At 37.2% G+C, this 27658-nt stretch overlaps 1 protein-coding gene across 1 annotated transcript in view; it reads left to right on the top strand.

Annotated features, from left to right (window-relative positions):
- The first annotated feature begins 3464 nt into the window (after nucleotides 1-3464).
- The window catches only part of RFX6 (regulatory factor X6), a 51304-nt gene continuing 27110 nt past the window's right edge, over nucleotides 3465-27658 (top strand). Inside the window, exons 1-6 of the mRNA XM_061131984.1 lie at nucleotides 3465-3687; nucleotides 3954-4110; nucleotides 6865-6988; nucleotides 8711-8772; nucleotides 21423-21500; nucleotides 22541-22568. Of these exons, the coding sequence (XP_060987967.1) occupies nucleotides 3465-3687; nucleotides 3954-4110; nucleotides 6865-6988; nucleotides 8711-8772; nucleotides 21423-21500; nucleotides 22541-22568 (672 nt within the window). The remainder of the gene's footprint in view (nucleotides 3688-3953; nucleotides 4111-6864; nucleotides 6989-8710; nucleotides 8773-21422; nucleotides 21501-22540; nucleotides 22569-27658) is intronic.

Here is a 27658-nt window from a genome sequence, read left to right as displayed (position 1 = left end):
AATGGAATGTTGCTCAACTATAAAAAGGAATGCATTTGAGTCAGTTCTAATGAGGTGGAGGAACATAGAGCCTATTATACAAAGTGAAGTTAAGTCAGAAAAAGACAAATATCATGTATTAGCACATGTATATGGAATCTAGATAGTACTGGCGATCCTACTTGTAGGGCAGGAAAGAAGACATGGACATTTTGGACACAGTGGGGGAAGGAGAGGGTGAGATGATATGAGAGAATAATATTGAAACATATACATTACCATATGCAAAAGAGAAGACAGTAGGAGTTCGATGGATGATGCAGGGAACCCAAAGCCAGTGCTCTATGGCAACTTAGAGGGGTGGGATGGGGAGGAAGGTGGGAGGGGTTTCAAGAGGGAGGGGACATATGGATACTTAATGCGGATTCATGTTGAAGTATGGCAAAAACCATCATCATAATATTGTAAGCTGATTATCCTCTAATTTAAAAAGCTAATAAAATTAAAAAAGGACAAAAAGAAAAAAACAGGCTTCCAGAAATACTCCAGCAGATGATGCTTCAGCCTGATCCCACAGAGGAACTCTGGACTGTAAACTGCAACTCATATTTATCCACCAGGAGGTCAATGAGCTTGACTTTTATTTTCCTTAATCGTCAGTCGTTGGCTAAGGGCTATTCGGGGGATGTATAAACACTGAGGTGCTGGGGCTCACTCTGCCTGTGGGCAGAGGTGGTCTGGTAGCCAAGGGCAGCTCCTCCAAAGAAGAGTCAGGTGCTTTCAGGTGGTGAGTAGTAGAGCTGATTACTGGAAACAAAAGGAAGTTGAAGCTGGAGAAAGGGTGTTTCAAAAATATAAGGGGGACCCAAGAGGATCTGAGAAAGCACCCATGAGTCTGCTACAGATAGTTATATTTTTTCCAGTTTAGACAGAAAGAAACAGAAAGGTTAAGTGCCCAGAGTCACTAGGAGAACGAGTGCCAGTGTATCTGACTCCAAACTCCTTTCCCCTTTAATGTGGTACCTCCAGTCATGAAGATACTCTCATTTGGGAACTTCCAAGAATCTCCTTTCTCTTATATCGTTGGGCTGTTTTATTCAAGCAGTAAACTTTTTCAGATATTCTTTGAGATCTGTAATGCATACAGAATTTTGTATGTGTGTGTATGTGAGTGTGTGCATGTGCTTTTATCTTCTGGGAAGAGAATCTATGGCTTATGCAAATTTCTTAATGGGAATATTAAAAAAATGTTTAGAAGCATTATTTTAAAAGATCATTTTCTATATTTACCTATTTTCTTGCCTAGGATTTCTTTTTTTTTACTTGCTTACCACTTTTGTCTCTAAATCATTGTTCTTAGGACCTCAAATTATGATAATCACAAATGGCAATTTAGGATGATAAAAGCTTTTTATTCCCTTCTCAGAGCACCACTCTTCCTGCATCTGAGAGGGATTGGTATGAACTCTTTTTTAAACATTTGGTATAATTCAGCATTCAAGTCCTCTTGTCCTAGGCTTTTATTGTTGGAAATGTTTTTATTACTGATTCAATTTCTTTTCTAATAATAAGTCTTTCGGATTTTTATTTCTGACCAGTAGTACAAAGAACTTACATATTATTTTGTTAGGGGGAAAGAGTTTACTTAAAAATAAAGCAAAAAGTTCACTTGGGGCCTTAAATGGTTTGTGTTTTCGCTGATCAATTCAACTGGATAATTGCCAGATATTCACTTAGTGTCTGTATGACATACACGCACACATACAACCTGGCCATCAAGTGATATTTTTAAAAAGCTATTTTTAAATCCTAGTAATTTTCTTGAATGTTTTTCTTATGATTATGTGATACAAGTGGACAGAGTCTTTCTGTGTACAGTTAACCACTAGGACTTCCTTTATAGAGTGAGTCTGAGGGTGTCTCTGTAAAGAAGGGACATTCTAAACTTTAGCATTGTAGGGCTGAGCCCCATGGACTGAGAAAACTCTGCGGCTTTGCAGAGAGGGGGTACTGGGTAGAGGAGACTGATACTCAAGGTTGTAGGGAGTGGTGGTGGTATAGTATAGACTTAGAGCTTTGGGTGCCTGGATAGATGGATGGCCCTAACCTAGATCCAGGCTCTGGAGGTACCAGGAGAAAATCTCTGACAGAGAAGTGGTGACTTTCCAATAAGTTATGCTGAAAAATGGGTAAGGGTCAAATACACTCATAATCTTAGCCACTTTGGCAAAGGAATGCTCTTAGATTGTTTTACTCTCACCTATAATCCACCCTTCAACCATCCACCACCTTGGGTCCCATTTTGCTTTTTCCATGTTATATTTGGATATATAATATAGTTTAATATTGTTAAATTTCAGGAGTGATCTATCTTACTAATGCTCCAAATGAGGATGGCAGGCTGCAGGTTGTGGTGAAGAAGTGTGAATGAAAGCAAGATACCTGCTCTCTCTGGAGAGCGCCAAACAGAGAGAGAGTAAGTACAGGGCAATATCTGTCAAAAGAATAGAAGATGGAAGGAAGGAACGATTCTGTGTCAATGGGGCAACACAGAGCCCAAGTTTACTGATTTCTTCTTAAAGAGAGAACAAGATATTTTCTCCCATACACGACTATCTCGGCATTTTAGATTGGAAATGAAATGTGGCAACTTCATTTTTTCATTTCCGCAAACGTCCACTGCACTACTACCAGGTATGAGGGGTGAGGAGTCGTCAGGGACGCGTTTACATTACAAAATATGTAGAGAGTGGATGCATCTTTTCCTCTAAGCTCAAAGCCAGAGTCCCAGAGGGCACAGAGGCAGGCATTCTGCGCTGTGGAGCAAGGCGGCCTTCCCACTTGTGGGACGAGATGGCGTCTGTCCGGGTCACTGGGAAGACCCCTCACCACCCCCCACCCCCCACCGCCCAGGATTACTCTGGGAATAAATCTACCCAGACCATGTTATGCAAAGACTGAGCGGTGCTCTGGGGTCCCCCTCTTCTGGCCCGGGCGTGCAGATTCGGGGCTGTCCCCGGAAGCATCCTTGATGTCACCTGAGCGTTAAGGTGGGGAGAGTTGCTTCTCCCCTCCCTCGCCCCCCCAACCCCACACCGAGCTGACAGTGTCGCTTTCTTGGTTCTTTGGAGAGCTTTGGGTGTGGAAAAGTGTCCTCGGTCCCAGCTCAAGATGGGAGAAGAGGAAGCAGAGGGAAGGAGATGTGGGGAAAGGGACGTGAGTTCTGAGCAGAGCATCTGTCAGGATGGCAGACAGGTGGAGACAGGCAGTCCCGCCTCGGCCCACCCGGTTCCCTGGGCGGTCAGAGCTGTACCTGGGCCGGGCCTTTCTTCTCCGCGACGCCCGGGGGATCCCGAGCCGCGGCCTCCGCCTCCGCCCCAGCGGCCCCGGCTCCCCAGCCCCGCCCCGCCCCGCCCCGCCCCGGCCTCCCGGCTCCGCGGGGCGCCGGTCGAGCGGCTGGTGCCCAAGCCTCGGCGGCCAGGAGGATGGCCAAGGTCCCGGAGCTGGAAGACGCCTTCCTGCAGGCGCAGGCTTCTCCCCCGGTTTCCCCCGAAGTCCAGGAGGAGTGCTGTGTGCAGCTCCTGGGCAAGGGTTTGCTCGTTTACCCCGAAGAAAGGGTGTACCTGGCGGCCGGAGCGCAGCCGGGGCGCGCGCTGGGCAGCGGGGAGAAAGCGGACGAACCGGAGCTGCCCGGGGGAGTTAAAGCCGGTGAGTGCTCTGCCCTCCCGGGACGTGACTGGGACTCGGATATGGTTCTAAAAGGGCCTCCAATAATAAAGATAAACACATCGCAAACGTACTTGTGTTTCCCCTAGGAAAATGCTGGTCAAATAGAAATTAAGTCTAAGGGATTTTGTGTAACTCTCCTCCGAACCCCCCATAGACCACCCCGTTTGACGCCAAGATACATTTAGGGGCTAATTAATTGATGTTATATTCTGGTTTTCTTTATCATCTTTTCAACTGGCACTCAGAAATGCATTTAAGCAATGGTAACTTTTCCTCCGAAGAAGAGGATGCGGATCATCCAGACAGCAAAACCAAAGCAGCCGATCCACATCTCTCACAGAAGAAAACCATCACACAGATTATGAAGGATAAAAAGAAGCAGACCCAGCTCACTCTGCAGTGGTAAGGCTCGCTCAAGGGTGCCTGTAACACCTGTTGAATTTTTAAAGTCAGTATATTCAGATTCTTTGCTTTTCTCCATTTGGTTCTCTCTCAAACTTTCTTGGAGGAGTTTAAAAGATCAATTAGAAATTCATCCAAAAATTGTTTTCACTGGATGTTTGGTATAGAGACATATTCTGGTACGGGTAAAAAATGATCTGCAATGTAAATAAAAACCATCACCTTATTCATTATTGGCTAATTTCTTTGTAATTTTGTAATTTCTTTGTTGTAGTTTCATTATTGTAATTTCTTTGAAAGTAAGCAATAATGAATTTTTTATAACTTACTTGTTTAACATGAAGTCAACTCAGCCCTTATATATTTGTTATTTGGTAATTTTATGTTTATAAAACATGATTCTTAAAAATAACTTAAAAAGAGGAAGGATCTTAACATTACCTTTTACCATAGAGCGCAAATTCAAAATTGTGTATCAATTGTATATCAATTCAGCCATAATATGAAATATGTTTGAACTAGAAGACAGATCAATCAGTTAAAATGGTGCTATTAACTTAAATATTCAACTATTTTTATAGTAGCTTTTATATATGATTTATTACAGTGAAATATCACTAATTAGATTTTGTGGAAAATCTTTTTAAAATCAAGAGTTTATCAGTAGGCTCTCTAAATAAAGGTCCTACAGAAACTTTTATAATATTGTTTCAAAAGGAAGAGGAACCTAAAGTAAAAACATAATATTAAACTTCCCTATGTAGGGTAAAGAACTTTCCTCCCAAATTCCAAATAGGATGCAAATAAGTAAAAATGTCTATTTGTTGATAAGTTAACACAATCTGTTTATATGTAAAATGTGACCTAAATCTTAGAAAAATACAATAGAAAAAACATTATCTTTATAAAAACTAGCACATTTTATTTCATTTAAACAATGAATTACAATTTGTATATACTAAATGTTTGTGATTGTGTCCTTAATTCTTCCAAACATTTGAAATATAGCCTTAATATCCTTCTAAATTTATGGCTTATCTATTGAAGTTGATATCTCATTTATTAGTTAACAATATACTAGAGCAGTAAATAATTGAGCTAATAATCTTAAATATTTAGGAAGCAGCTATTTTCTTTAGGATAATTGGAGCAAAAAGGTTTTGACTTCAGATATATTATGAAGGCTTTTTGAATGATCACTTCCATTCAATCTGAGTGAATGGAAACAAACTTGGGTTTTTATTTTATAAATATAAATACATTACAATTAAAGAAAAAAGTCATATCCAAAATAAAGATTGTATTTATGTCTAGGATTAGTCAGTATTTTGAAGACAAAAACAATGCCAACAATATCAATATAGCCAGGTGAAAAAGTGGACATTATATGTGTCATTTAAATGTAGTTTAAATAGTTGAATATTTCTCAGTAATTTTCATATTTTTTGAGACTATAAAATATCCTCATTTTTGTTTGAACTTTCCACACTCTCACCCCCTCCCAAAGAGATGCATAGTTTTAAAAAAACCTATGTGAGTTATTTACCTTTTGATAATTTTCCCTTACAATTACAGATTATAGTGGGGATGTTAAAAATTAGAATTAAAAATTAAAGTGAAAAAATCTGCCTGAGTAGCTTCAATTATCACTGTCAACTAGGTGTTTGGTTTTATGTATGCAAATTTTACTGGGATTTCCATCTTTCTATGACAAAGGAAAAAAAGAACCAAATCCCAGGAAACACATCCTGTGGCTTTTATCTCACACACCTTGGGAACATGTTAAATTAGAGATCTTGAAAAGTTTCACTCATTTTAACCTGAATGTATATTCTATATTGTGTTGCTCTTGTATAGTAGTAATTATGATTTTACTGTACATAAAAAGAATGTAAGTAAAATTTAGCCATTATCATGATAGGGTAGAAGAATTGAAAGTAGAATCCACAAGTTCTGATTTCTTGATTGCTGTTCAGGTATTTGTAACACTTAAATATATGTTATTACATTTATATAAATTGTGTGTAATTGCAATTGCTGGTATCCAAATTAAATGGAATTATTTCTAAATTTTCAAAGATTATATGATTATGTTTATAATATAGAACCAAATTTAGTGTCATATTTGGAGGCATCTACAGAGAATAAAATTATGTCTCGTGAGTACAGGACCTTTTAGGTAATTATAAGTACTGATTACAGCAAAAAAGGGTAGAGATAGAAATAAATCAGTACTACTTCAAACTTAAAGTTAATTTATGCTTATGTATTTTGCAAATAAATGTGTCACCATACTTCCCTAACTATTCAATGTTCATAACTACGCTGTGAGTGAAAGTAAGAGATTGTAGGCATTCACCAACCTGAAGCCTCTCGAGAATGTTATTTTAAAAAACCATCACCTTCAATTTCACTATTCATATTTGGTTATCACACAGCAAAGCATGATGAACAGTGAAGATTTACTCAGAAGTAAGGCATATTCAGGCACGTGGACCAGGCAGAAGTGATTTTGTCCTAGCCATGGTGTTTTAACTGCACTAATAGGTGTTTACTGAGGTTCTTGCTCTTCTAACTTTAATCCTTGTGATCGTGTTTTTAATATTATCCAGAATAAAAGAAGTCTACTTATGTCCGGTCATGAACTCATTTATATAGAGTCTGTGTTCCAAAGGAACACTAAAACAATGTGAGGGGGGAAGGAAAGAAGAAATAAAGAAAAGGTTTGAACTAATTCTTTGCCCTTTTTCTTAGGCTTGAAGAGAATTACATTGTATGTGAAGGAGTTTGCTTACCACGGTGCATCCTTTATGCACACTATCTAGATTTCTGCAGGAAAGAGCAGCTGGAGCCAGCCTGCGCAGCCACCTTTGGAAAGGTAAATACCACATTTTGGCTATACTACCTTACAACTAAAGTCATGTGAGGCAGGCAGTATGGAAACAAACTTAACTGTTCAAGTTTTCATACAGAATATTAAGAAAGCTGTTTTGTAAATGAAATCTCTTAAGGACTGCATTTGGAACTACTATATGTTTAATGTAGATTTTACGTACTGTTTGTTTTACCTTGAACTGTAATTCTATATGTTTTAAATATTAGAGCCCTGGCTATCAGAAGATTTAATGTGACCTTAAAAGAAGCTCCAATTGAAGCTCCATTCCCTTCAAAGAGGGATACATTAAAAAGAATGGTATGGCCTGTACTGAGAAGCAAAACTAAGTGGAAATGACAAGTATCTTGTTAATATAATTGGTGATTGCATTTATTCTATTTCATAAACAGTTCTCTTAATTCTCCATTTGCTCTTAAGTATATTTACACCCCAAACTCCCAAAGTGTTGTGATGGGATTGGTTAAATTTCTCTCCTTTAAAAATATTCCTTTTTACTGAACCTGTATGGTTAGGATGGGAATCTCTATAACTGAATGCTTCTGTATTTACATACATGGGTCTCATTTTAAGAATTGGAAAACAGTTTCTGTCTCTTGAGAAAGTCTTGTTTTTTGAGATTCTTGTCCTGCTCTATTGTCTCAGATATCCCAGAAAAATTGAAAGTTTAGATCTCAGCTATTACATCTCTTAGCAACTGAAATCCAAATTCTAGCCTGTAGAGGGACTCATTGTATTAGAAAATAATGATGACTATGGTCTGCTTCTCATTTTTTTCTTAAATAAAATAATTTATGAATTTATTTTGAAAACTTATCTGTTTACAGCACGCAATGTGATGAGGACATGGTAATCCAGTGATTTTGGTTCCAGCCTAGACTCTAATTTGTTGGGAGACCTGAAAAGCACTTAACGTCCTCAAAACTCAGTTCACTCATTCTATAAAATGAGGAGGTTGCATAAGACGACTTCTAATATCCATTTTAGCTATAATATTTTACTAGGCCTCCTTATGATAGTAATTCTTAACTGTTTGGGGAGCCATGAAACACTGAGGATATGATAAAAACTATAGAACCAGTCCTCAAGAAATTGACGCATATTAATGCATAAAGTTTGCCGTGGAGTCTTTAGAAGATCATGTCTGGATCTCCTAAGATTCAGGTTAAAACCACTGTTTTTATGTAGGAGATATTTTTGTTCATTACTCAAGCACTAATTTTTAGCCAGTTTAGAGAAAAAGAATTTAAAACACTAAAATTTGAAAGCACAGAAAAGAAAAATTTTAAAACACTGCTGTGGAGATCTGGTAAGACAAAGAAAATTTCCATGTCCTTTCAGAGCTGGAGATAGATATTTAATTTGGGTAAATCTCTGCAAAGAATTACTATAAAGAAACCCAAATCTTCCCACAAAGTATATAAATAAAGTAATAATTGATCTAGTAGTAACATCAAGCAAGAGCACATATTGATACAATCTGCTTTGGAAATTGAGAAAAGGGCAATGGAACAATATCATCAAAAAAAATACCCCTCTCCCTGTGCAGATGTGTCATTATGTATCAATATGTGTATGACATTATTTTTTCCAGACTAAATATTTACTCAAAGCTCAACATTTGTTTTCTAGAATTAATTGATCATGAGAGGCTTGCCATAGAACCATACACCTCCTAAAAACTAAAGTAATTGACTTTCTTTTCAGACAATTCGTCAAAAATTTCCCCTCTTGACAACTCGGCGGCTTGGAACAAGAGGCCATTCAAAGTAAGGCACATGAATGAGCATATTTCAGATCTGTACATATGGTACCTTATCCATGAGGACTAACACAGTGTGAAACAAGGATTGTCTTTATTGGTGAATAGAACGAGGTATTCTCTTCTTGATAAAGCAGAGAACTGCTTTACTAACTATTAAGACCTAAAGAGAAACAAAAATAAATGGATTTTAGAATAATGTTTAAAAAGCTAAATTTACACAGAAAAATCATTTTTTTTCTGGTGAAATAATCTTTTTACTTTATTTTACATTATTTATTTGTTTTTGGCGGTACAGGATCTTGTTGCTGCTTGGGCTTTTCTCTAGTTTCAGCGAGTGGGGACTGCTCTAGTTGTGATGCACAGGCTTCTCCTGACGGTGGGCTCACTTGTTCTGAGCACAGACTGTAGGGTGGACAGGCTTCAGTAGTTGTGGTTCCCGGACTATAAAGCACAGACTCAGTAGTTATAGTGCACAGGCCGTTGCTCCATGTCATGTGGGATCTTCCCAGACCAGGAATCGAACTTGTGTCTCCTGCATTGGCAGGTGGACTCTATACCACTGAGCCACCAGGGAAGTCCTCTGGTGGAATAATCTAAATGAACCATTTTTATAACCTTAAAGCCACGGCTGAAGGTACCAGCATCATGAAAAGGAAATGCAAATGGATACCTAAGTGACTGGGTGGAATCTACACACTTCCAAAGAGCAGGAAGGGGAGGGAGGGTTTGAACACGGTCCAGGTTCTTCCTCTGGTTTTCTTTCCCAGATAATAATTTCTTTATATCACCCTCTTTTCCATTCAAGACAAATGACAGGCACGAATGACTCAATGGAAATATAAAATAAACAGTCACGTTTTCTCTCTGTTGATAACATTAGCTTTTACTTATCTCTTGGGAAAATCTCTGCAGAATCTTCAGTTATAGGTTCCTGTTCATCTGTTATTTCTTTTGTCCACCATTTTTTTAGTTTTTCCTTTCCTAATGTCTACAGACATATTCAGATCTCTTCTGTGTTGATAAAAATAAAATTATCTCAAACCTGCTATACTCTTCAATATTGCTGTTATTTTTCTTCTCTGCTATTTCTTGAGAGTAGCTATCTGTTCACTTACCGTACCACTGATCACATACCTCTGTCTCGTCCATTTCATTACCTGGGCAAAAACTCAATGGCCTATTTTTACTGTTACTGATCTTTCTAGGCACCTGTCTAGAGTTTGAATCCACTGATAATGTACTCTTAAAATAAATAAATGCATAAAGCTTCCGCTATGGCTTTTCTTTCAGACCACTATCAAGTCTTTTTCCCTCTTCTGCCGCTTGTTTTCCAGTTTATCCAGTGTCTCTTTCTGCCCTAACATCTAGTCCAGCATTGTCCAAAAAAATATAATGCGACCACATATTTAATTCAAAATTTTCTAGAAGCCACGTTAAAAAAGTAAGATGAGACAGATGAGATTGACTTTAATATGTTTTACTTAAGTCAACATATCCAAAATGTGATAATTTGACCATATAAAAAATAAAATTATTGATGAAATATTTTACATTCTTTCTTTCCTACCAGTGTTTGAGATCCCATGTGTATTTTATAGCTACACTACATAGCAATTCAGACTAGTCACATTTCAGATGGCTCAGTATACACATGTGATTTGTGGCTATTCTATTGGCTAGCTCAGCCTTGGTCATTTGCCAAAAAAATAGATCCTATTTCATTATGAATTCTCTTGAATCTATGTCTCTCTCCATTCATACTTTCAAAACCTTACCTTGACGCTGTCTTTCTAGTCTGTTCAATATAGTTCTCATCTTGACCTTGTGAAGTTCAGATTCAATCTTTTCTCTGTCATCCTCAGACACTTCCACCTGCTCATGACAAACTTTCTAACCTTGACATTAAAGATCCATTACGATTTATTGCCAAACCATTTTCTTATTTTCTGCGCCTCGCTTTTCAGCATGCACCTGTGCTCTCACCAGTTTATTGATCAGTTAGTTCCCTTTGCTTCCCTCTCAACTGCCACTGTTTTGTTCATGCTGTCTTCCTCCATGGAAGATCTCCTTTTCCCTAGAAGGCAGTTGAAACCCTATCCATTTAAAAGAATGTCTCCTGAACTTCCTCTTCTTTTGAATCTTTTCTTTGCCTCTTGACGTTTTGTACACTTTTTCTTTGCACCCTCATAGCAGTTTTTGATACCTATCCTAGTGGGAAATTAACTTATCTCTTCCTCTCAAAAGATAGTGTTTTGAGGATAGAGACTTTGTCTCACCCATTCTTGTATTCTTTCTGTGGTCTGCTATGTAATAGATTGGATGCCCCTGATGAAAGGTAAAGTTGCTCAGTCGTGTCCAACTCTTTGCAACCCCATGGACTATACGGTCCATGGAATTCTCCAGGTCAGAATATTGGAATTGGTAGCATTCTCTTTCTCCAAGGGATCTTCCCAAGCTAGGGATTGAACCCAGATCTTCCACATTCTGGGTGGATTCCTTACCAGCTGAGCCACAAGGGAAGCCCAGGACTTCCCTGGTGGATCAGTAGTAAAGAATCCTCTGGCCAATGCAGGATGTGGGTTTGATCCCTGGGTTTGATTCCCTGGGTTTGATTCCCTGGGTTGGGACGACCCCTCGGAGAAGGAAATGGTGACCCACTTGAGTATTCTTTCCTGGGAAATCCCATGGACAGAGGAGTCTGGTGGGCTACAGTTCAAGGGGTAGCAGAAGAGTCAGACACAACAACAAAACAAAAGAAAAGCAATATAATAGGTTATCAATTAATATTTATTTCATTGATTCCTATGAATGTTAATAGTATTGTGACCTGAGAAATGAAATGCCAGATTTAAAAAGACAAAATTGGCTCGTTCCTTCTAACCAAATCAGCTTTTTTTCAAAGTTGAATCAGTTTAACTAGCTAATTTGTACTGAATTTGATTCCTGCTGGACTGTGTAGGGAGATAAAAGATTAAATAGTGTTTGAGGTAATAGGCAGTGGAAAAAGAGGCTAAGCAATGCAGAGAAATCCTCTTCACAGGGTCTACAAGAGGACAAACAGGCAGGCTGCAGAGAAAGTCAATTAATCCTAGAAGGAGCCTTTAGGATTAGGGATGAATCATTAACCTTGTCCATTGTGACAGTGAGGCTCCAGTGTCTAGGTTTATGTTGTTACAATATGTAGTGACTTCAGGGAGTTTGTTTGGTATCTAACAGTTGATGCCCAAGAGCATAGCGTTAACAATTTGAATTTGTTCCTACTTTGCTGATATGCCATTTGCTTTTTATAGCTTGCATATTATACTTTTGGTATTTTGATATCATGGGCAAATTTTTTTCTATGTATCAGCTAAGTATGTTGAATGATATGGCAAGCTGTAGAGTTCATGTATTTTGTCATTGTTCATATTTTGATGATGTAATTATTCTTAGTGAGATGATTTTCCCGACTTTCTTCATTTCCAAGAAATACTCTTAGACTCTTTTTTAGATCTTAGAAGATAATATATCAAAAGGTAGAGTCACCTAGTGCTTAGGAGTATGAGGTTTAAAGTTGAACAAATCTGAGCTTTAATCCCATATTCTCATATATAACTTGTTGAGTTGTTCAGCTTTTCATCAAGAAATTGGCTATGCCATTAGCTATTAGATTTGGTGTGAGAATTAAATGAAAAAAGTATAGAAATGAATGGAGACATGAATATGCTTTCAACCTCGCTATCCTTAATAGTAAAGAAATTATTATTAATAGTAATATGAAATTAATAATATATTATTCACAGTGCATCCAAAAATCATCAATGCAATTAAAAGTTATTACTTATCGAGCACTACACACACATGTACACATACACACTCACTCTCTAATCTTTACGATGACAATACAAGGTTGGAATTACTGTGTCTTACAAAGGAGGAAACTACAGTTCAAAGATCACTGACTTGCCCAAGGCCATACAGATATTATAAAATAACAATGCTGGCATTTAAATCAAGGTTTATTTGGCTCTGAAGTTTGTGCTTTAACAACTGATAAAATTTCTTCTTTCCAATATGTCATATCAAAAAGTTGTTTAATTGAACTTTTGAGTTTTTGAGGTATACATTTTATTTTTTCTGATATAGCAGTTGTAGATGTATGCTATTAGACTCTTCTTCAAAGAGCTAACATTTCTCAGGCATCAATCATAAGGCATTTAAAATTATTTTATATTTATTTAGAGATACTTTTGTATAAAAGCAAATTTGTAGCATAAACAGTTTTATGTTCTACTTTGAATTTTTGTCCAAAATTTTTCTATGTTGGCATATTATCGTCACAATCATCGTTTCTACTGGCTTTTTAATATTTCAAAAATTTGCATTTTATGAAAAATATTTTTATGTGTTTGGAAATGTGAAAAATTGATGAAACAAATATAAATGAAGAAGTGAGCGTGTTTTGGAGAAACAAGATTTATAATTTCTCCCAATTTTACCAGTAATTTTGGAACACTTTTGTTGTCATTTTTATAATAGTGCCCAGAATGTACTATCACTAAATACCTATTAAATTATTTCTAATATATGAATAAATTTAGTATTAATTTATTTATAAGTAAATAAATAATAAACACAGTCCTCCATCCTTCCATTCACTCTCACCATCCCCTCCCTGCCAAGGAAACCAACAATCTCAGTGGTAGTTTCTGCATGTTCTCAATACCAGTATAAAATCTGACTTTGCTTTTGAGGTTTTTTTCTCTCTTCTCTTTGATTCACCACCAATGTCAATAATATACTTTGATTTTTTTTTCCTGTGCAAAATTTTTCAATTTAGATTTTGAATAAATAGAAATGGATCAAAATTCTATAGGTACAAAGAATGTTTAATGAAAAATAATTCCTTCCTATTTTATATCATGAATGTATTATTTTGAATATAATATATTATGGATTTTTATTGATGTACAAAGCATGGTGCTAAAGAGTTTTAGACAGTAGTAAGATAGGGTACATACTGTCAAAAAACTTTCACTATTAATATTCATGTATTCAGTAAACATTTTACTGTGTGTCCTGGTACTGACTAAGCCTTATAGATAGGATGATTAGCAAAAGAGTCTGTGACCCACCCTTGCTCAAAACCACTCAGTGGGATAAGGGAAAAAACAGAGGAGCCCACTAGTAGATTTCATGAGACTTCATGCACACAGTAAACTGTTTGATTTGAAGTTACATTTTAATTTCTTGTAGACTTTGATCAGTCAAATCTCGGTTTTCAGACATGACAGATAAAAGCTATTATCTTATTTATTAGTAGTGATTTAGTGGGTTAATAAAACTGATATGGCAGCTGCTCTTATCATAGTAAGTTATTGCAAGGCCCTGAACAGCTTAATCCCATCATTTCCTTATCAGTTATCATTTGTCTAATGTAAACTAACATCAGGGCTACTAGCTCAGTGGGAACATATGTTTCAGGAATTCTATATAATGACAAAATGGAAAAGAAGACATATAGGTGTAGGTATAAACTGATCATCAAATGAAGGAAAGTATTAGACACAAAGTAAATATTTTAGTACTAAAAATAGAAGCAATAATTTCATTTGTCCTATTAAAATATAACACACTCACTTTAAAATGTGGACATAAAAATTAATGAATATTTTTTTTTCATTCCTAAAATGTAAATGATGTCTGTCACCTGATACAAGGCAAAGGACAGTTGATGCTAATGAATGAACACAATTTTGTTAATCACAAGGACTACTTGTATTATGCAAACATTTTATTAGCTAAATTAGGTAATCATACCCAGGATTCTTAAGTAGTTATCATATATCTTTTAGGATAAAAATAGATAAAAATCATATAGGGAGAAAGAACTATGAAATGTTTGGAAATAGAGTAACCTACAGGATAGGCATTGTCTATTGGTATATAAATTAAAAAAACTATTTATCCCATAGTGAGGCAAACCTCACTTTTTTATTCAACATTTACCTGTATATATTCTTATTATGCTAGAATATTTCTGGCAAATATTTCCTAGCAAGATTTATTTTAGGGTAATACTTTAACAACAAATAATGATATAAAAGGTTGCAAGTGAGATGAAAAAAATTCATATATACTTTGTTTGAAATTACTCTCCCCTGTTTTATGAGTTTTATCTTCAGCTGTTAGGAAGACAAAGAGCTGCTCAATTATCTCTCTCAAAGACACTAAATCATCACTCAGATGATAACATGTTCCTAGTTAGACTAAAAGGAAGATTAAAGGGGAAAGATTATTTTGCTGGCAGTAGAAGAAACTGGATATGAAGTGTGCTAAAGCATTACAATGGTCATTGCAAAATATTGAGATTTATATTTCTAGCAATTTCTAGTCTTTTCACCTAAATACACTGACTGCCATGTCCTTTATATACATTGTTCAGGTATACAACTTTTGTTCAACTCTAATATTTTACCAGTAACCTGAAAAGGTAGTCTTATAAAGCAATTATTGAAAACTATTGGCTTTCTAAGAGAGTGTGTGTTTTATCAGTTTCTAGATTTCTAGCAGAACACATTGACTGGTCCAATAAATGAGGATTTTTCTTTACATAAATTTTTAAGGGGGAATACAATGAAGGGAAAGATACAATTCCCTTCCTCTAAATCTTATTGGTTAGTAGGGGAGATAAGCTGTATATGCACATACCAATGGTATGAGATACAAAGCTACATGGGATAACTGACCAAGAGTTCGAAGGACAGAGAAATTAATTTTACCTAAGATACCATGCAAAACCTCATGTGTTGAAGCTATGCCTTGAATCATGGATAACAAACAAGGACATGTAGGAAGAAGGACATTCCCAGAGAAGAGCTCAACAAGATAAAGGCACTAAGGAAGCAAACATTATTTATGGAAAGCAAGTAACCCAGAAAGAGATAAATTCTCTGTATTATTATTCAGTATAAATAGTTACCACTTACTAAGCAACTATTACTTGTAAAGAACTTTACGTATACTTCACCTCGAATTTCCCCAGCAGCCTGCAAGTAAAGTAATATTTATTTTACTTTACTTTATATGTAAACTATATATCCAATAAATGTAATAGTTTATTATTATTATTATTCACAAAAGTGGAAGTGAAATTGAAGTTGCTCAGTTGTGTCTGACTCTTTGTGACCCCATGGACTGTAGCCTACCAGGCTTCTCCATCCATGGGATTTTCCAGGCAAGAATACTGGAGTGAATTGCCATTTCCTTTTCCAGGAGATCTTCCCGACCTAGGGATTGAACCTGGTTCTCCCTAAATTATTCAGTACTTGTGGTAGAGTTAAAGGAATTAGTCAATTTCCTCACATCACATTAGACAAGAGATTTAATCTCTATCAAATTTTAAATTGTGCTATGTTTAAGTGTATGATAACTATATGCATGCCCTTTATTAACAAATTCTTGTTTATAACATTTGCTTTATGACACATTGTTATTTTTAACTTTTTTCATGTGATGAATGTATTTATTCAATATTTATTGATTTCCCTTTATAGGGAGCTTATATTCTAGAGGGTGTATTTGTTTACATATAGAATTTCAAATATGAAACATTCAGACCAATGGTATTGTTCTTAATGATTCAAGTTAGCTATTAATTCTTAATGATTAATGTGAAGTTAGAGAGTGTGTCTTCTGAGTGCAAGCATATTTGAATTATATTTCACCTAAGAATTTCTAATTATAAATTAAATTAAGATGCAGTGTAATTTTGTATCTTGGGTATGGAGGTAACATGGTCTCACAGAGAGTGCTCTGTGGAGCTTCTGGTTTGAATTTTGTTTTCAAACTCATAACCTTTCACACAACTTGTTCAAAAAATCACATAACCTTTTTGAACTTTGCTTTGAAATGGAGATATTACTTTACTTGCAGGCTGCTGTGGAATTTCGAGGTGAAGTATAGGTAAAATTCTTTACATGTAATAGTTGCTCAATATTAAATAAATAGTGGTAACTATTTACACTAGTATTGACCATCACCTGCTTCAGTTTGAACACATGTTAATTTGGTATTGCAATTCTTTCTTTGCATGCTTCCCCCCCACCTCCGCCCCAAGACTACCCACTCCCCCAGGGCAGAAACCCTCATCAGTCTCTTTTTGTATCCTTAACTCCTAGCACACAGGAAGCCTTGGATACATGTTTGAAAGAAAGAGTGTTCACTCTTTCACTAGTTCCTTGTTGGCCAGCATATTTATAAGGTTGCGCTCATGCAACATGCTCAAGTACCTCAACATGTCTCAATTATGAGACATTGCTAATGAGAAAGGGGCTGGCTGCTTCTCCCATGTAGAGTGGAAAATTGCTGACCAAGTTACCTTCTTCAGGTGTCAGTGTGTATCTGGTTGATGGTATCATTTATATGTGACTATGAATAAAATACATTACTTAAAAGATTTTTTTTTAGATGTAACATCTTGATTCTCATTGTAGGTGGAGGTATTAAATACATCTATTTTTAAAGATGTGTGTGTGCTTAATTGCTCAGTTGTGTCTGACTCTTTGCAACCCCATGGACTGTAGCGCACCAGGCTCCTCTGTCCATGGGATTCTCCAGGCAAGAATACTGGAGTGGGTTGCCATACCCTCCTCCAGGGGATCTTCCTGACCCAGGGATCAAACCGAGGTCTCCTGCACTGCAGGTGGATTCTTTACCATCTGAGCCACCAGGGAAATCCATTTTTAAAGATATTCTGCCTTAATGATGAGAAGGGAGGAAACAAAATAAGAGCTGTTTTATAAAAATAAGGAACAAATGAATTGTGTAATAAAAATATTCTTTCCTTAAAAATCTGAAGTAAAAAAAGAATTACAAATCCATGTTACTTGGTATTTTGGGGGGTCCTAAAGGATGTTGCAATGGCACCCCACTCCAGTACTCTTGCCTGGAGAATCCCATGGACGGAGGAGCCTGGTGAGCTGCAGTCCATGGGGTCACTAAGAGTCGGACATGACTGAGCGACTTCACTTTCACTTTTCACTTTCATGCATTGGAGAAGGAAATGGCAACCCACTCCAGTGTTCCTGCCTGGAGAATCCCAGGGACGGGGGAGCCTGGTGGGCTGCCGTCTATGGGGTTGCACAGAGTCAGGTAAGACTGAAGCGACTTAGCAGCAGCAGCAGCAAAGGATGTTGCAATTTTTACAAAAAGTGATCATCAAGTGATATTTTTAAATAAAAATAAAGTTTGCCTAAGGGTTGTTCAGTGTGGTCGCTGTTCTGTGACTGGCAGGCAGCCTGGCTCAAGAAGCCATGAAGCAGGGTGAAATTCAGAAACGAATAGGTTCCTGGTTGATCATCCATGTCTGGTTTTTAATCATTGTATTGACAGCTCACATGGTGGTCATGATACAGTGTACCATGTAATATTTGCTGAACTCATGGTTATCCCTTTGATTTGTCTTACAAATTTTGTCTACCTCATGTGAAGGCAATGTAGTTTCTTCTCAGTTTACATGGCAGATCATTTCATCGTGATGTAATATTACTTACCTGTTATAAAAAGGATTATAGATGAGAAACAAGAAGGTCAAATTATATAAAAGAATGAGTGCTGAGTGCTAAGTTGCTTCCGTCTTGTCTGACTCTTTGTGACCCTATGGACTGTAGCATGCCAGGTTCCCCATGGGATTCTCTAAGCACGAATACTAACTAGAGTGGGTTGCTATGCCCTTCTCCAGGGTATCTTCCCAACCCAGGGACTGAACCCGTGTCTCTTAGTCTCCTGCATTGACAGGGGGATTTTTTTACCATTAGCACCACCTGGAAGATCAATCAGCTTTTAAAGCAATGCTTACCATGTATTGTTTCAGACAGTGGCTACAATGATGTTTTTATTAATTCATTTTAAATTGGAGTATAATTGATTTACAATGCTGTGTTAGTGAAGTCTTTTGAACTGTGGCATCTATAGAGCAAAGAGCAAGCTTTGCTAAAGATCATGAAATTGCAGTTTATTTTCATTGTAATAGTTTCTCTTGTTCTCAGGCATTTCTTGCTTTGTTCAACCCAATACAAAGTCATTTTCTTTTGGTATCTTAGTTCTAAAACCTAATAAAAGAAAAATAGTGAAAGAAAAAAAAAAGAAAAAAGTTATAATTATTTCAGGCTTATGTTCACTAACTAATCCTAATATGCTTGGCCAAATGTCATCTAAATATGTCCATTTGTTATGGTTTTTAGGTATTTACCTTATCATTTTCTATTACTATAGCTGCTTTTAGTAATTTCTTTATGTATGATTTAAATAGTTTTCTTCTTTTAGCTTCTAATTAGAGACAAATAAACTCAAAATTTTGGAGTTTGCTGAAGTTTTGTATTTTCTTCATTTCTCTCTTTGTCCCAATATACCATAGAAGTTCTTTTCCCTTATCTACCAGAGGGTTATTTTCTTACTGTAAAAATGGAGCTTATTCTCTTTAGGTTAATAGACTGCTTTTGTTTTCTGCCAAAACTGAAGGCTTGAAAACTTATTCCAAGTCTGCTATACTCATAAAGTATCTTCACTACCTTGATCAAATAGAACAGCTCTTTCTGAAGCATTTCTTATTATAATTATGTAATTTTTTTCATATTTAGAAATGCTTTCTTTTCCATCTCAAATGGCCCAGTGTCATTAGAGGCATCTTCTCTACCACTATACTGCCCTTAAAACCTAATGGGTGAGAAGCCATCTCTGGGACTCACACTTACAGAGGGCTCTGTTTCTGCCCTCTTTCAGCTGGTCTCCTCAGGAGACAAGGAATTCACAGCCCATATGGATGTGCCCACCTGGAGACCACACGCCCCTTCCAGCCCACATTTTAAGGCCATGGGGCCCAAGAACTCCATGCAGCCTCAGGCCTGCCTCCTGGGCCTATGTAGGCCTCTTCCCTCATCCATCCTCAAGAGACATAGACCTGCTTGGTGGCTCAGGGGCAGCTGTCCAGGTGTGTGTAAGGGCGGATCTTGGATGTGGAGGCTGGAGTGGTCTCAAGCAGCCCCTCACAGGGAACAGAGGATCAGAGGTTGGGGAGAGAGGTGAGGTGGGGATGGCTCTTCTCACACCGCCATGTTTCCTCACGGAACTTCAGGAGTCTAGGCGTTCTAAGTTCAGACCTACCCACCAGATCATTATGGCGGTATACTGTCAAGACAGTAGAACAGGGACAGTTTGTTTCAGAATGTGTTCACTCGATTTATATATTTTAAGTAATTAGGTATAAGGCCTGTGGGCCTCCATTTGTACTCTTGTCCTGAGACTTGAAAACATTTAGGGTTAGAATTGCTCTGCCAAGTCCCTTCTTTATTATTGAGGTCAGTAAAGGGGCCTTGAAGCATAGATCCTCCATTGTCTTCTCCACTTTAAACTCAGATGGCAATGCTAAGAAATGAATTTTTAAATATGATTACACTGAAGTCTACTGGAAGCCCCCTTATCCTTTTATTTCATTCCTTCCCTGATTTTAGATGAATGCAAATTGAAATGGTAGATAACCAAATATTTAATGGTGCTGTGTGGTAGGCAGAGAAGGGCAGGGAAAGTGCAGGCAGAAATTAGCAGACTTTGGCCACCCTCACTAAATACCCGCTGTCCGACTGGTGTCTGTGCCCCGTGTGTAGCATTTGTACTTGAGTGTGAAGTAAGTCAGGACTCTGCAGTTGAGGAGAATGAGGTACAATTTGAGATTCCATGGGATGCTACATTTGCCTGTGTCTCAGGTTCCATAGGCCTTCCCTGGTGGCTTAGAGGTTAAAGTGTCTGCATGCAATGCAGGAGACCTAGGTTCAATCCCTGGGTCGGGAAGATCCCCTGGAGAAGGAAATGGCAACCCACTCCAGTATTTGTGCCTGGGAATTCCCATGGATGGAGGAGCCTGGTGGCCTACAGTCCACGGGGTCACAAAGAGTCGGACACGACTGAGTGGTTTCACTTCACTTCAGGTTCCATAGAGAAACTGATAACAGATTGTTTGTCACACTGTTACATTCCATGTTTCATATTTCCACTGATTCATCACATAGTTGTTTTGTCCCCACTGTTGCACAAAAACTTGAAGTGAAAATGATGGTGAATTGGGCTTTTCACTCCTCCTGAGGGAAATAACTTTTAAAGGGTCATATGCTTTGTACATATTCCTATACACGACATCATTGTCTTCCCCACACATAATGTCACATTCTTCTCCATTCAATAGATGTACTACAAAGAAGACCCACCATTTTCTGTTTCAATTGACCACATTCAAATTGAACCAAGCAATTTGTAGATAGATACACTGGATATACTTAGAGCCAGTGTCTACATTTACAAATTTAAGTGCCTACAGTTAAATGCCTGCAATTACATTTTTTCTCTTTTTCTGGCTTTTGAAACTTAATTTTTTAGAGGTTTGAGAGGGATTGGCAATGGGTGATTTTCCTTCTTTTTCAAGCTTAGAGCCAGGAATATAAGCATAAGTAGGGTTAGTTACTGTTAAAGAAGGATTAAACACATTAAGATGTTACTTGAAAAAAGTCAGGAAAGGAAGATGATGATGAAAGGACTGCAGTTCTTACCTGTGATTCATTTCAATTCTACTTTAGTTTTCCACTTCAAAAAACTATATTAACACAGAATTGGTTCTTGTTCTAGGTATCATTATTATGGGATTGGCATCAAAGAGAGTAGTGCATATTACCACTCCGTTTATTCTGGAAAAGGCCTGACAAGGTAGAGTCCTGCTATCTTCAAGACAAGTTCTCTGAATGTCCTTAAATAATATATATCGAATAAAATGACTTGCTAATGTTTTTCTTTAAGCATCAGACCTTAATTTTAACTTTGTATGGACACTTACAATGACTGGGCAATTTATATAACTTGCATCCATTAATGAGAAATTAATGGTGATCCAGGTGTCTCAGAGAGATGTAAAAGAGAAACCAGGGAAGCAGAATTGCTTTTAAATTAATATTTGCTTATAAGGCTAAATTGGTTTTCAAGCTAGACTCAATAAAATAAAGGCAGAAAATGTATTTTTTTCTATGAGATAACCTGCTTTAAAGATGCTTTGGCCAGTATGTTATGAAAATGAAAAGCTTATTCATCTCTAGTCACATATGCTCTGATATACCAGCTTACTTTAGTATGATAAAGCTACTGACCCCAGCTACCAAGTCTCTGTGAAGGAAAAAATACAAATGAATATAAAGAACATGTTGCTCTAATCTGCCATCAACTTTCAGGACTATGTTATTGCCAAGTAAGGTGGCATCCAATGCAATTATTATTTTTTAAAATATTAGAACTGCAAATGATTAAATCTGCATCCGAAATTTCTTTATGGTATGATTTACCAAGAACTGCTCTTAACTCTCAAAAGAATGATTTGTTTTTAAAAGTAAGGTATCTTGTGGAAAAGCAAATAACTTTAGTCACCTGAGTCATACTAAGATGAACTCAGATACTACAGAGAACATAATGGCAGCTTATTAACCACTGCTTGCTGTGAAGTGAAAATACAGGCTAGAACACACAAATATTTAATATTGTGTGCCTTCATTGTCTCAATTCTTACCTGACTCTGCTCAATATCCTTTATTCTACTTTCCCTTAGAAGCTTGGGTCCCTTTGAAAATCAAACACATTTCTCTAGATTTATTTCACTAGTCGTGGTATAAAGTTACTACTTTTGTAGGTCCTCTGCATTTCCTTGATAGCTATAACTGTATATATATTTTTAATTACTGAAAAATGTTCTGATTTTTAAGGTTTTCTGGAAGCAAGCTGAAGAATGAGGTAAGAATTATTTTCATTTATATTGTATGTCAGTTATAACATGTATTAGAAGCTTAACCACAGGGTTATTCATCTTTATTGGCAAATATAGAAATAAATGTTATTTATTAAGAGTCCCTTGAATGGCTGAGCACTTCAGAGTTAAATTAGATTTGGAGCAACTAACGATTCTTTACATGGACCTACTGAACCTCCAATTAACCTAGCAGGGGGGAATTTTTCAATTATTCTCACCTAATATTAGATACTTGAAAGAGTATTTTTTAAAAGACCACCATTGATCCAAGAAATTTTTATTTAAATTAAAAAAAGCCTAAAGCTGAGGATATGGAAAAAACTGGTGTTTGGAGTATATTTAGCTATTTAGACAAAACCTTTAATAGCTGTCAAGAACCCAAATGTTATGCTGTGATGTTTTACTGTGTGTGTGTGTGTGTGTGTGTGTGTGTGTGTGATTTTGCTGCTGTCTTCTGCACTGGGGGTGACGGTGGGGTGTGGCAGAGGTGGGAGCTAAGGAGAAAGGGCCCATCACACACACAGCACACTTTCTCACCCAACACACACTTTCTCTGTAGACTCCCCTCCCCCTTCTCACTCCCAACCAAAGAACAGATCAACAAACTGACTTTATCTAAATGAGTTAAACTACCATTAGAGACTGACTGCATGGCTAATTAGGCACATGATCAGGTCTTCATTATCCTCGAGTTAACTAGTCATTAAAGGAGGTGCCACAGAATCCTGGGCCCATGACAATGTGTTGTGCGGTCCATCTGGACCTGAGGTAAATTGTAACTCCATTAGTTTGGTGAAATGATACAAACATATTAAGAAATAATATAAAAACCCCCAATCTTCTGAAATGACCAATTTCTTCCCACGAGTGCTTTTAATATAGTTAATGGCTAATTACATAATAAAATCCTCCAGATTGCTTTTTTTATCAATGAAATAATAGCTCTTTATTAGATAAACAGTTGTGAAAGTGCAAAAATATTGACTTAGAAATACACTTCAGTTGACTGAAGTTTATGTCAATAGGGAGTTTAAATCATTTCTCTCAGGTGTCCCTTCTACTGTTTTGAAGAGCTGCTGGTGCCATCAGTCCATTAGCTGGCACAGCATGCAGGTGGCAAGCCTTGCTTTATCGAGTAAAAGAAAAATTTTTCTCCTGTCTACTTCTTCCTCCTTAGAAGAGCACAATAAAAACTCGGGTATAGATTTTGTTAATAAAGTAAAAATAAGTTTTTGATTAGGCTCTACAGCCTATTTTTCTAAAGCTACCTGAAGCAATAATAGAATATAATTATTGTGATTATTATATAAATGAACACAGTTAAGGGCTTTCTAAAGGCTCAAAAATACTCTTCTTGTTGTTCAGTCACTAAGTCATATCTGACTTTTTGTGACCCCATGGACTGCAGCATGCCAAACTTCCATGTCCCTTACTATCACCTGGAGCTTGCTCAAACTCTTGTTTATTGAGTCAGTGAAGCCATCCAACCATCTCATCCCCTGTTGCCCCCTTCTCCTCTTGCCCTCAATCTTTCCCAGCATCAGGGTCTTTTCCAGTGAGCCTAAGTAATTTTTTAAAATTATGATAAGATACTTGTTTAACAAAGTTGAAATTTTAAAAAATTGTTTTGTTTTTGGAGTGACCAACCATCAGTTTGCTCAGGATATGAGACTTTCAGTGCAAATCTTCATATCCTTTGGGTCATTTAAGCATTAAGAATGGTGAGGTAGGGAAAATAGGTAATAATATTGCCAATTTACAGCTAAGGAAACTGAGATGTATTTGTTTTCTTACAAATTCAAAATAAAATTCTATTTTTTAAACTCATGGTTAAAATGTTAATTGATAGATATGTCGTATTACAGGTATGAGGGAACAAAATTGTGAATGGATAAGTTTGATCCTATATAGTGTAGCAGAAAAACGTACCTTGAACAAGTAATCATAACTAATTATAAAGAGTATCTTGAGGATTAACCTAGTATAAGTGATTAAGGACATTTCCCACAGGAAGTAACATTTAAAGATAGAACTGAGATAAGTAGGATTTCAGAGGAGGAGGAGGAGAAGAGTGGTCCAAACAGATGGAACATAGATTAGGATTTCCCAGCCTTTGTACCACTGACATTTTAGGCCAGATAATTCTGTGTAGTGGGAGATGTCATGTGCATTTGTAGGATATTTCAACATCACAGAGTCTCTGGTTTCTATCCTTCAGATCCAATAGCTCTCCCTCCACCTCACTGTGAAAACCAAAAATGTCTCTGATGTTGCCAAATATTAAAAACCAGCAAACAGGAAGGCAAACAAAAGGAGCATCATGCTATAGATACATGGATAATCTGGATAAGAAAATATCCAAATAAGGATAAAAGCCCAAAGGATAGAGAGAAATGACTGATTTTAGCCAGGAAGTACTGGAAGAGAAGCAGGTAGAAAGACTAGAAAGACGAAGGGCTCAGTTTGGAACTTGCTATATTTGATGTTGTGTCCAACTCTTTGTGACCCCATGGATTGTAGCTTGCCAGGCTCCTCTGTCCATAGAATTCTCCGGGCAAAAATACTGAAGTGGGTAGCCATTTCCTTCTCCAGGGGATCTTCCCGACCCAGGGAATGAACCCAAGTCTCCTGCATTGCAAGCAGATTCTTTACCGTCTGAGCCACCAGGGAAGCCACCAAGGAAAAGACCCTGATCCTGAGAAAGACTGAGGGTGAGGAGGAGAGGGTGACAGAGGATGAAATGGTGTATTGCATCACCAACTCAACAAACTGAGTTTGAACCAACTCTGAGAGATAGTGAAGAACAGGGAAGTCTGATTTGCTGCAGTCTGTGGGGTTTCAAAGAGCCGGACACAACTTAGTGGCTGAACAACAACAAATATTTGATGTGCTTATAAAATATCCAGTGTATACTTGAAGTGAGCAGTTGGATATATATGACTGGATGAGAGGATTTAGGTATTTAGTTTGATGATGATAGAAGTCATGGTAAAGGGTAAACACATTTAGGGATAAAATAAATGAGAAGAAAAAAAACATTATGAGAAAAGAGTTGTGAAAAGTGGGAAAGAAGAACAAGAGGAGAACCCAGAGAGGGAGGAAAAAGGAGGACATAGAGGCACAGAAGCCAGAAGCAAAGAGTGATTCCAAGGGAAGGGAATGGTTGCTGCTATCAAATGGTGCTAAAGGGTCATTAAGATACAGACTGGAAAAGGTCTATGGAATAAGTTAAGTACAGATAATAACTGCAGGGAGAGCATTTTCAGTGCTAGGGTTTGAGTGACTTGTGAGAGAGCTAGGGTTTGATTGATTTGTGAAATGAGTGGGCAGTGGAATTGAATGTAGAAAACTTAGTCAGGATAGAGGTGGGCTTGACAATTAGTTCAAAAGGAAGATTGAACCATGGTTCTAATGTTGATAAAACATAGTCAGTAAAGAGTAGAGACTGAAGACGTGAAAGACAGTCAAGGGTACAGGGTCACGAAGAGATGGGCAAGGAAGAACTTTGGAGTGGAGGAAGTGGCCCTAGAGAGAAGGACATTTATTTCATTAAAACTGGAAAGAGGAATGGGTTAGTTCAGATGAAGTGGGTTTGTGGATTTTGTGGCAGGAAATTGAGATAGTTTGGTGGTTTTGGTTTTCTCTCTGAGGTATCAGCAGTCAGGTCATTTTCTGTGAGTGAAATCATGGTAGGGGGTAGTAGAAGTCTGAAGAACTTTGAAGTCCCAGCTATCCTCAGTCAGGATTTCCAGAGAGAATGTAGTCTTAATGCCCCCAAGGCATCCATTGTATGTAGGGAATAAGCTCTTTTAGGCATCTGGAATTGTGCTAGCCAAGTGCTTTCCTTGGGCGAACTGAGAAAATGGTCATTCAAATTGTTTTCTACGGAACTTTTCTCACAGATTCCCTGTTGAGAGAGGTGGGAACAGTCTCTGCGGAAGACAGGAAAGGTAGAACATTGTAAAATGTAAATTTCAGGAAACAGCAGAAATGTAAAATATTTGGGAGTAATCAAAAGAAAAGGCATCCCTGGTGACTCAGATGGTGAAGAATCTGCCTGCAAAGCAGGAGACCCAGGTTCAATCCCTGGGTCAGGAAGATCCTCGAAAAAGGGAATGGCTGCCCTGTCTCAATTCTTCCTTAAATTTAGACATTTAATACTCTATTTAAAAATTTGAATGAGCAGTTACTTTTGGAAATTAACTTGATCTAAAAGGATATATGGGGCTTCCCAGGTTGCTCAGTGGTAAACAGTCCACTTGCCAATGCAGGAGACGCAAAAGACACGCGTTCAATCCCTGGATGGGGAAGATTCCCGGCAGTAGGAAATGGCAACTCACTGCAGTGTTCTTGCCTGGAAAATTCCATGGACAAAGGAGCCTGGCAGGCTACAGTCCATGCAGTCACATGAGTATGACAGGACTCAGTGACTGAGCATGCATGCATGCATGCACAAAGGATATGCAGGAAGTAATAGTTAAGAGAAGTATAAAGAATAATCAAAGGAGACTTGTCTGGCAGATATCAAAATTATGACACTATTATACTAACTCAAATGTAGGTAGAACAAATCTACAGCAGAGATTAGATACCTGAAAAAAGGCCCAAGTGTACGAAATAATTTAGTGTGTGATCAAGGACACATTATACCCAATGAAGAAAAAAGTATTTTTCAATGAATTTTCATAATTCCTTTATGGAAGAAGAGAGAGTGCCAAATAAATAAATAAAATTCTTCAGGGCATGATGTTAGAAAAATGGTCTATTTTGGAAAAAAAAAATTTCTAAAGCTCATATCTTTATGAAGTTCATATAAGTTATTAAATACAAAAATAATAATTAGAAGGAAATATATCTACCTCATTTCTGAAGGGGGAATAACTTTCTAAGCATGAAAACAATTTAAGAAATTTCAAAGGGAAAAAAATGAAAATATGAAATTGAAAAAAATTCTTTAAATCAAAGTATCATACACAAAATCTGAAGTCAAAAAAAAGACAATGGGAAGATATTATTCCATTGTCACATGCAAATATGACAATAGGATAATATCTCTACTACATGAAGAAATACT

The sequence above is a fragment of the Dama dama genome, chromosome 28 (genome assembly GCF_033118175.1).
Source record: "Dama dama isolate Ldn47 chromosome 28, ASM3311817v1, whole genome shotgun sequence".
Lineage (NCBI taxonomy): Eukaryota > Metazoa > Chordata > Mammalia > Artiodactyla > Cervidae > Dama > Dama dama.
This window is presented reverse-complemented; position numbering and strand designations above follow the sequence as displayed.